The sequence below is a fragment of the Ischnura elegans genome, chromosome 12 (genome assembly GCF_921293095.1).
Source record: "Ischnura elegans chromosome 12, ioIscEleg1.1, whole genome shotgun sequence".
Lineage (NCBI taxonomy): Eukaryota > Metazoa > Arthropoda > Insecta > Odonata > Coenagrionidae > Ischnura > Ischnura elegans.
This window is the reverse complement of record NC_060257.1, coordinates 84,449,904-84,460,320: the sequence shown is the minus strand read 5'-3', so window position 1 is coordinate 84,460,320 and position 10,417 is coordinate 84,449,904. Positions and strand designations below refer to the sequence as shown.

General features: G+C 37.4%; 1 protein-coding gene across 1 annotated transcript in view; it reads right to left on the bottom strand.

The window, feature by feature from the left end:
• Positions 1-444: 444 nt before the first annotated feature.
• Positions 445-10,417, bottom strand: part of LOC124169336 (probable ATP-dependent RNA helicase DDX31) — a 58,777-nt gene continuing 48,804 nt past the window's right edge. The window contains exons 11-13 of the mRNA XM_046547918.1: positions 8,657-8,756; positions 5,918-6,137; positions 445-1,544 (exon numbers count right to left, since the gene is read on the bottom strand). Coding sequence (XP_046403874.1) covers positions 1,400-1,544; positions 5,918-6,137; positions 8,657-8,756 — 465 coding nt within the window. The 3' untranslated portion in view covers positions 445-1,399. The remainder of the gene's footprint in view (positions 1,545-5,917; positions 6,138-8,656; positions 8,757-10,417) is intronic.

Genomic DNA, 10,417 nt, shown 5'->3' with positions numbered 1-10,417 from the left:
ATCACATTGTAAATTTCCTACCTTATCTGTCTCCTTTGTTTTTGTTACAGCCTTTTTTTCTTTCGTTCGTAAATTTTTGTTTACTCAATTTTTCAATCAACTTTGATGTAAAGAAATGTGTTGTTATGACTCCTTTGAATGATCGTAGCGCTGAAATCGTATTTTGGCGGCCATTTTTCGAACTAATCAATACATGTAATTTTAAATTCTTAATAAAAATCAAGATAAAATTTAAAATCATAATACAAGTGTTAGAATATTGCATTGACATCTAGTTCTGAGTTATCCCGAAAATTTCAGCTTGATAGGCAATTGAAAAGTGGGTTAAAAATGAGTTGCAAATTTTGGCCCAGACAAGATGACAAAAAATAACGCGAGTTTATAAAACGTTACATAAATAGCGTCAAAATTTTAAAGCAAAATAGAAATTGAGATAAAAAATTCTTTAACAATTTCTTTCATATATTTCAATATTCATACAGGCATGAATGTTAACAAAATATTCTTTTCACCACAAAATCAAATCCTGAATATTACAGAAGTCTAGCATACTTTCTGCAACAAAACGACTGCGTCTAAAAATTCAATATCACTCACCCTAGACTAATTCGAATAACTTCCGCAGTTGTGCATTAAAATCACGCATATAAATATTTCACTCATCCACACACTGTTATCAAGATTGAGAATTTATCACCACTACACAACTTCAGGAGTCCTCAAGGGCTGACAGTAAATCATTTCCGCTTTGATCGAATCAACAACCACCAAAAATGCAACTTGTTTCAATCATGTTTGAAAAAATACTGCACCACTTGACATCATTTCACCGTACCTTTACATAGTTCAACATCAAAGCGGAGAATTTAAAGGGTTTCGGTTCAAAACATCAGGTACAGAATAAGGGTATCTCAATGAAAACTCATGTTACATATGAACCCTCGGTCCAATCAACAATCATCGACTTTCACACCACGTTAGAGTCCGCGTCACAGTCAAAAATGATATGCCAGTGACTCAAATTAAGACAGAAAATTTCCAACACAAAAAACAGTAAAACTGTAATCATTTCGCCCACGAATTCAGGTGAAAACTTTTTCCAAGCAAAGTTACGAGATCGACAAAACATGTATCCCAGAGGATCATCATACATGAACGAAAGCATGAAAAAAGTTTTCATAAAGCACAAAAATTACAAATATTGAAAGTGTAAACATAACGTTTGAGCAACACTGCATTGGCGATTTTCATAAACGACGACTCAATTTGGGACAACGCCAGTAGAGCCCGCCACTTGGTCCCGGCATCTCATTGTAGGCTGGATCATGTATACCGGCCAGCGACCAACACAGAGTGAGAACAGCCGATGGCGCTAGATGGCACCAGTGTCGCGTCATGGTCAGTCGTCATTATCATCTTTGCGTTTCCTCTTTCGCTTGGGCTTGTCCATTCCGCTCGCGTACTCGGAGACCATGAGCATCTGCGAGCGACTCTCCCGATCAGGATTTTTCTCGCTCCCCCCGGAACTTGATGGCCTTTGTCTCCTGAATACGCCCACAATGAACAGCAAGGACGCCACAGAAGACCGTACCGACAATAAACAAAAGATCACCAACAAAATATTAGTACACATATACAACTACATAATTATCAACTAGCAGGTCAAATACTACTAACTACATAACGATACCTGCACTACACAAACGCTCAACAGTCGATAATGATCTATTAAAAACTGTATTAGTTAAATAAAGATTTGTAGAATCAAAATACTTTGTACATTTCACATAGATAACTTTAATCTCGACCACTTTCGTCGCTGTACGACATTGTCAGGTACAGAATAAGGGTTTCTCAATGAAAAATAATGTTAAATATGACCTGGCGATGTCACACTTTGGGTTTTTCGATTCAACATGAAGCCATTTCACGATTTCACGCCTCAAACTATCCATATTAAACACCGCTTTCTTTAGATTAATTAGATGATAACATAAAATCATATTTCAACGATTAATGGACAAGAAAAATTCTTTCATCGTTTAAATCATTGTTACATGAAATTGTCAATGCTAACCATGTTTAGCCCTGAAAAGAAGTAATTTGAGAGGCTGCCAATTTATAGCCAGTGGTTTCATGGACAGATTCATTTTTATTCCATTCCAATCACAAGGAAACTTTGTGAAAAACTTTTCATAGTGAATCTCCATGGATTAAAATAACTTAATCATGGCCCCTACAGTTTTATTATGAATATATTTTTCTTCATGCAATTGTTACTGAGTGACAATTTACCTTAATACGCTAAGAAACACAACCGGTTACAATACAATTTTTATCACGTGAATCGTGTGCAGGGATACGGAAGGTCCAAAGAAAATTCCCAGGGTGTACATTCTTAGTTAAAAACACACTTATTTTATGAAACTACATCTACATTATAACCAGCATGCCACTTACGAGGTTTTGGCATCATCTTAGCATTTAACAAGATACATTACATTGCTATACAAAACAAAATACAATTAGTTCATGTAAATACGTCCAAAAGTGTTATGCATCTGAAACATACAATGGAGAACCGACCACATGCATTTTCTCCAAGTACCACATTGCTACATAATTAATAAATCTACTAACTAAATAATACTACTAACTACAATAAGTTATTAGAAATGTGGATGAATTTAACAACACAGAGTTAAAATTCACACATCTTTAAAACGATAACAAAATAAATATTCTTATACATTCACGAGCTCACTCCTAAAACTTGAGATCAGTGACGAAGATATAGAGAAAAGTAGGGTCCACTCAATCTGACGCATGAAACAAGGAGAATTCCTCAGAATTTGGAGAATTTCCAGCTCGACGGATATTAGATTGTGCAAGTGTAAACACGAGTAAATCGAACAAGCGAACCATGACTGTCAGAGGCCAAGTCGTTTCGGAGTAACTCCACATCAGCATTGAAAATAACTTAAAATTAAATTTTACATAGAAATAAACCTCTTCCTTCCGATCAAATAGTCTCATTATATTTTGTTAAACTACGACTAGGATAGGCCAGTTTCATAAGAGATAATGCAAAAACGGTGAATTCTTTAGGAAAAGGTAAGTGAACTAATCTTTAGAGAAATGACAGTCAGGTAACGACTAGCCACATTTGTAAAGCCGACGACGTGCATATTTCAACACCACATGACGAACAGAGAGACGGCAATAAACGCCAGTTACTTTTCCTTACGACGAAAATCGTCACAAAACAATGATTTGCGAGGACGCAGGCTACACCACAAACAAAGGCCCCCCGATTTTTTTCAGAAAGAGAAGACGTCACTTCTACACTTCCTCTTCATCTTAAATAGAAGAAAAATGCACGGCAAGGCGATAGTAAGAATTATCATGGATGCAGCTACCAGAAAGCACATTCCACATCCCTATCTCACGCTAATAGAGAAAAAAAATGGGAATAGGGTAGTTTCCTTCGTCAAATAAAACGAAAGGCATTGATTGCGATTCGTTACCCACCATTAGCGTTTTCATAATATACAAATTATTTGGTTATAGAAATCCCAGTTTAGACGAATGGCAACGGTCAATTTTATCCTCATTTGAAAAAGGCCAGATTGGCGTGCCTACGATGCCACTCCACGTGACGTCACGGGGACCCAGTTTCTATACGAGTAGATAGGAGTTTTACATCGTCTGAGATTACCAATGCATGCATGAGGCACAGACTCCGGGGAAACATGCCTTAATAATCACCTATTAAAACTGGCTAAGGTCGGAAAGTTTTCTTCGTTTGATAAGGTATTAATAATCCTTATTTAAGCCAAGCGCTACCAGCTAGCAGTGTACTCTGCTACCTGCTAGCAGCCTGCATCGTGGCGGCGCTCATAGACTCGCACCAAGGAGGCCTCACACAGTGGAAGCCGGAACCAGAATGACGTCACACGGACTTTTCCCAGCATTTCCTCATACTTAGCCGTCCCGTTTTAGCGCGCTTGAAAATTTTCACTTTTCATTTAATCGCGAAATATAGATATCGTCATTTAAAAATCTGAAATATGTGAAACTTAACGTATTTATCGATTTAAAGATCCGATTCATATGCCACGAATCAAATCCCATGAACCGAATCCACCAAACGAACCGTAATTCCCACCTCCACTGCTTACGTCTTCAAGTCGAAGGTGAGAAGCTCGGACGTCACTAAATGTCAGCGCCGAAGGCGCGTATACTATTGCTTTACCGGTGAGGACAAAACTCACCACAACCAGCTAGTTTAAAAAAGAAATTAATTAAAATAGGCGCATGTGTACCGTTGTCTGTGTAAATGATTGTTTGTGTAGAAAAGGAAAGATTATGAAACATTTTTTTACAAATTTTCAATTACATAATATATCATTTTTTCTTTTGCTTAGAGAGTACAACATGTGCTTTGCAAGCATTAAAATATATATATTTTTTATTTTTTGTCTCTTTTGAAATTCCATTTACAGCGTAATGGAAAATAATTGTCTTGAAAAAGTAAGAACAATTTAAAACCTGTGATTGGAAGAAGGTAAGACATACGAAAGGCACATAGTCGTGAATAATAATTAAGGCAGTGTAATTTGTATTTGATTAAATGTCTGTAAAAGTTGTAATATAACCCTGTAGCCTGAGCAATTACTGAGAATGGATAATGAGAAGTTGTGACGGTAGAAACGAATTTTTTCGGCTATTGAAGTTAGAGAGGATAAAAGTGTGAATTAATACCTAAGAACCATGAAAGGATGTCTTGGTTTTCGTTGGCGTAAGGAACAGAGGAGTTATTTCACCGCCTTATATTGTGCATTCCGTCGTTCTGTCCAACGCTGATTGGCTCGCACACTCTACCACATGTTGGTGATAGGGTGAACGTGTTTAGTTTTCTATTTTATGGATTTCCAAGGCTTCTTTGATCTGCCTTGCATAGAAGAAACCCTCCTTCTCCAATATCTTTGCCTTTTCAAAATCAATCGTATGACCTGCCTAGCTCCTTGCGTAGCAAAAAGCACGGCATGAAACGATTGAAGTGTACGCAGAGACGCGCCCGGGAGCAAGTTAATTATTATTTTATAATTATAGTATTCTACCGATTAAGGTAGGTTTCCATGGAGTAATACAGAAGTGGTCTGGGAGCCTCCCTTTCCTTCCAGCACAGCCTTCTTCAATTCACTGTTAGGCCTACTCCCTTTCAATCTATCTAAAATTCCTATTATTTTCCTTCCCTCCCTCGTTTCCCTAACATTCTACCCTCTAACACCATTTTCAACATCCCCTTCCCGCTAAGCATTAACTCCATCCATACCTTCTGTCTCCTCCGTATCTCATCTAAAAGCTGCCTCTCCTCGCCAGCCATATCCAGCACTTCGTCGTTCCTTTTCCTCTCCGTCCATTTCACCGTCTCCATTCTTCTCCATACCCACATCTCGAATGCCTCCAATCTTCTCTCGTCTTCTTTCCTCAGTGTCCACGTTTTACGAGAGCTACACTCCAAATCAAACTTTTCACTAAACTTTTCTTTAAACTCGTAGATAACGATCCTCTCAGAAGCTCATTTTGTTGTAGGTGCAAATTAATATACAAGAAATATTAAATTCGTCACGAAAAAAATGCTGTGCTTAAGCGGCGGCTGGAGTATCCGTAAAACTACACTGATCAAGAACATCGCCTTGGAAACCTCCGGAGGAATTTCGTGCATCTAAAATCGTTAGTTAGCATTAGGATAGCATTAGCCGTGCAAGGTCCACAATAAGACAGTAGTCGTATGGCGAAGTATTTCACAGTAACTTCTCACTAGCAGTGCATTCATCCCATCCATGCGCTAGTAATAGTAGTCGTGCATGTGGGTCAAAATCACTAGATTGAAAGGAAGAGGCCAACTCACCGTTCCGCGTGCATCTGCATCCTTCCGCCACCCCTGCCTCCGCCCCTGGCTGCGGCACGATCCCTCTTGAAGGCCCTGCCGACGGAGACACCGATGGCGGAGGGTGGGTCCCTCAAGGCGAACCCCTTGGCGTAGTGGCCCAAGTGAAGGTTGCTCACGGAGAACGCCTCTTTGGACTCCTTCGGATAGGTGGCGTAGAATCGCACGAAAGACGTATATGCTACACGGAAAAAAATACTTGATTAAAACTATCAAACTGGTGTGATAGGCTTTTGTTAAATATACTTAAACTTTGATGTAAATTATTAAGCATTCGATTTATTTTACCATACGCTATTGATATATTTCAGCAAACATTTTGATATTTCATAAAATGGTCAAGTGTACGAAAGAGTTTGGTAAAAATAACTGAATTAATTCAATAGGATTCTAAGTTTGGTAACTTTCATCGAAGTTATGATTAATTTTACGAAGGTGATTGCTTGTTTGGTAAAAATTATCAAACTCTACATTGTTATGCAAATTTGGTTTGATTGAATTTACTAAGTGTTTCGTAATCTATCGAACGGTCTGTCGTTCCTCATTTATTCATACCAATACACATTTGCAGTTGAAACATTCTTAAACAGGCTTATTTTTCCACTTTTTTGTATTTCTTTCGCAGAAACTTACGTTAAACTCCTAATTTTATGATTTTCAATCAGAACAGTGTTTTCTGGGTTGAAAATCTTTCACATGTGCACGCTACGTCGGTTTTATTATCCTTTCGATTTTGATAGTTTTTATCGAGCTGCTGTGGCCATTTCGGTACCAAATACCAAACCATTTTGATAGATTTATCAAACTGGATGGGTAATAATTACTGAATTTTTCAACGTTCCATATGATCAGAAAAGTTTGATAAATTTCATCAGAATTCAATAGTTCTAACTAAACTTTTTTTTCCGTGCATGGACACGGGAGATAATAAATTTATGGAGACTCACTATCACGGAGAAAATCGAGAAGCTCGAAAAATAGTAGAAGCTTATCAAAGAGAAAATATTCACCTCCTTCTAAGAAGGAACTTCCACACGTATTTAGTCAGAATCGGTCGCTAAGCTATCATTTTACTGATTCCTTGTTGCATTCGGTTTCAAAGTTACATATCAGCTACCAGAAATTTGAATAGGACACGACAGCAACTGAATTACAAGAGATAAAAGTTGAGTATTATGTGCAGGCGGTCTTGATTAAACTCATGAAAGTGCGAGGTGCATTCTAGTTCAAGGCCTCCAATTTTTTTCTCCAGACTGAAAACGAATAGAAAAATGTATATTGTTTTAAAATGAGCGCGCACTCTTTTGTCAATACGTGACAGATATGAGAGCTAAACTGTAGAACAGGTAGAACTCTTTCGACATGAGAACTGTTATAGAATGAGAACTGTTTCAGATAGTTGAAATGAGGACGTTTTCCTTATAAGAACAGCTTGATATCATTCGTTTTCTGAATCTTCACAGAGTAACACCATTTAAAAATCATCGACAGATGAAAGGGACATGTGATGATGAGTTACGGACGTGTCTAAAGTCCGTCCATGAATAAGATAGGTATTTCAATTAAGGCAGAACATCAAGTGACTACAAACCAAAACTAAATTGACCAGCGATCAAAACAGACTCCTAAAGAAGACTTCGCCGCGGTCATGTAATCATGGCATCGACATTGTGAAAAATGTGAACATGTGCAGGAAGATTACGTCGAGAAGTAATACCGGTTTGTTAGTTATTGGGTGAGTAGCCCGTTGGAAAAAAAATCGGTGGCCTTAGAATTTGAACGCACCTCGTAGAAGAAACAGCAAATTTTGAATGCACATTTTGTTAGGGCTCACGGCTTTATTTTATTTCTGGTAAGGAGAGATATCCCTCAAATTCGATCCTGAAAACAGTTGAAGGATTAGCCTCGCCCAAACCTTCACATTCCGTTAGTGCCACGAAAAACAAGCACAAAGACCAACATCATAAATCCAGACAATTAAATTACATTGTATTTACACCTTTTAATATTATTTATATAAATAAAAGATCGTAGCACTTTTCCACAAGATTTTTTAATACGTACAACGCGTTTCGGCTCACTGAGCCATCATCTGGTACAAGACACTGCAAAACATTTGAAAATCTCCTTTATACCCTTGAGAAAGGTAGAGTCCTTCCAACGTGGGTTCTCCTCATCCTGTAGTCGTATCGGTTCCCACTGTCTCTACTCTGTACGCCCGTTCCCACCCCCTCCTTCAACGGTGTCAAATCCTCCCCAACCCCTCAACAGTATAAAGGAGATTTTCAAATGTTTTGCAGTGTCTTGTACCAGATGATGGCTCAGTGAGCCGAAACGTGTCGTACGCATTAAAAAATCTATTGGAAAAGTGCTACAATCTTTTATTTATTTAATTATGTCTAACTTCCACCAATTCAAGCCTGAATCTGTTGAACCTACTTTTAATATCAACTAAATGTTAATTATTGATTAATAATATTATTGACCGTCGATCAACCAAATAATTATAAAATCGACTTCAACAAATTAAAATCAGCCTATTAATAATGAAATTATTTACACGCGTTTTATGCATTAAAATAATTGTGGAAATGTTTATGAATCACGTTTTATTTGAACATGCCGAACTTCCACTACATCACGTCTGAATCGGTTAAATTTATTATAAATCCGTAAGCCACAATTTTCAGTGATCCTTACCTCTGCAACCGGATTGGTGGAGGTCACCCCTCTTAAGGACCGCGTTCTCAAACTGAAGCTGAAGATCCACGGCTGCAGAATCTCCGGAGTCGACGTCATGCTGTCAAAACGAAGAAAGGGAAATTATTTAAACTCAAAGAAATAAAGTGATGGCAGGTAAGTGCGGGGACCACATTACCTAAATCAGGAAAATTGGCGATGGAATTTCTACTAAGCAGCAGTCTGCCAGAAAAACATTCCTTTGAGCCCATTTCTTATCATGATAAATAAAAATTAAAAATTAGGTCATTACAAGAAAATAGTGAGTCGTGGAAAATCAATATTTTCCTGGAAAAAAAGGCAAAATATTAAGAAAATTTGGATAGCAGGACATATTGAGAAACATCAATGGATGTAGCAACATCGTCAAAATCAATTAGAACGCTTGAATTTGTTGTACGCTATTAAAATTAAAAAGAAGAACTTATGTAATTTCACATGAATATTTATTAACACATTTACACGACCATGGTTTCAACGTTAGACATCATCATCAGGTGAACTCTACAGAAGTCCTAGTTACCTTCCTCCCTCGCCCGCCCTAGCCTGGTATAAAAGGATGTGATGGACCCCTGAAGTGTTCACCTGATGATAACGTCTAACGTTGAAACCATGGTCGTGAATAAATATTAATGTGAAAGCACAAAGTTCTTCTTTTTAATTTTAATAATGAATCGCTTTCACAAAGTTACGGCTCAAGCAATCAATTTGTTGTACACAATATAAAATTGCTTGAATTTCATGAAACAATAAATATATTCACAATCTCTTTTCAATTCAAGATCTGTACAATAATATATTTCATGGTTTTATATATTCCCGGATACATGGCGTCTAATCAGAAGACGTTTCCGTAAAATTGCTGTTTTACAACATTGCAATATCTTGTGAGCCGTTGTATGATAAAACAATGAAAAGACCGAGCGCAAATAAAAAAATTAAGTAAAAAATCAAATAACAGGGAATGTCTTTACAGGAGCATATTGAATATACGACTGTTACCTAAAACCACGTATTTGAGATGCTTACGACATTCAATACTCCAGTATACAAAATATAAACAATATATCCATAATCTCATAATTTCAATTCAAGATCTGTACAATATTTTATTGCATGCTTTTATAAATTCCTTATCACCGGATACATGACGTCTGATGGAAAGACGTTTTCTCAAAATTGCTCACAACATCGCAATATCTTGAAAACTGTTGCACATATTACAGAAAGGTTTCGACATTTTCGTTTTCTGATCAAGTGGAGACTATGCGCCAAATTTGATCGGAAGGCAAGATAAAATAATGAAAATACCAAGCTCAAATCAATTTCTTTCCTTACCTCTGAATTTATTTTAATGTTTGCGCTTCTACATAATGACCCGCAAGCCGACTAAAACGCGTATGGCAGGGGTTGTTAGGACACCAGCCGTTCACAGCTAAAAAAAATGAAGTGCTGTAACGAAGTTGGGACTAGCGTTTATTTAAGTCCTTTATGGTTCGAGGAAAAAAACGAATTCCCATATCTATCCTTTCGGCAAAACATCTCTCTTAATTTATCGCTTCTATCGGACCTGGAAATATAGTGTGACTCTAATATTATGTTCTCTGTGTCGCTCTTAAAGATATCCATTCTCAATTGTTCAAGCAATCTCAGCCTAGGACGCAGCCTCCGAGTCTCCAACAGCTCCCAGCCTAATTCGCTTAACATCTGGGTAATTCTGTA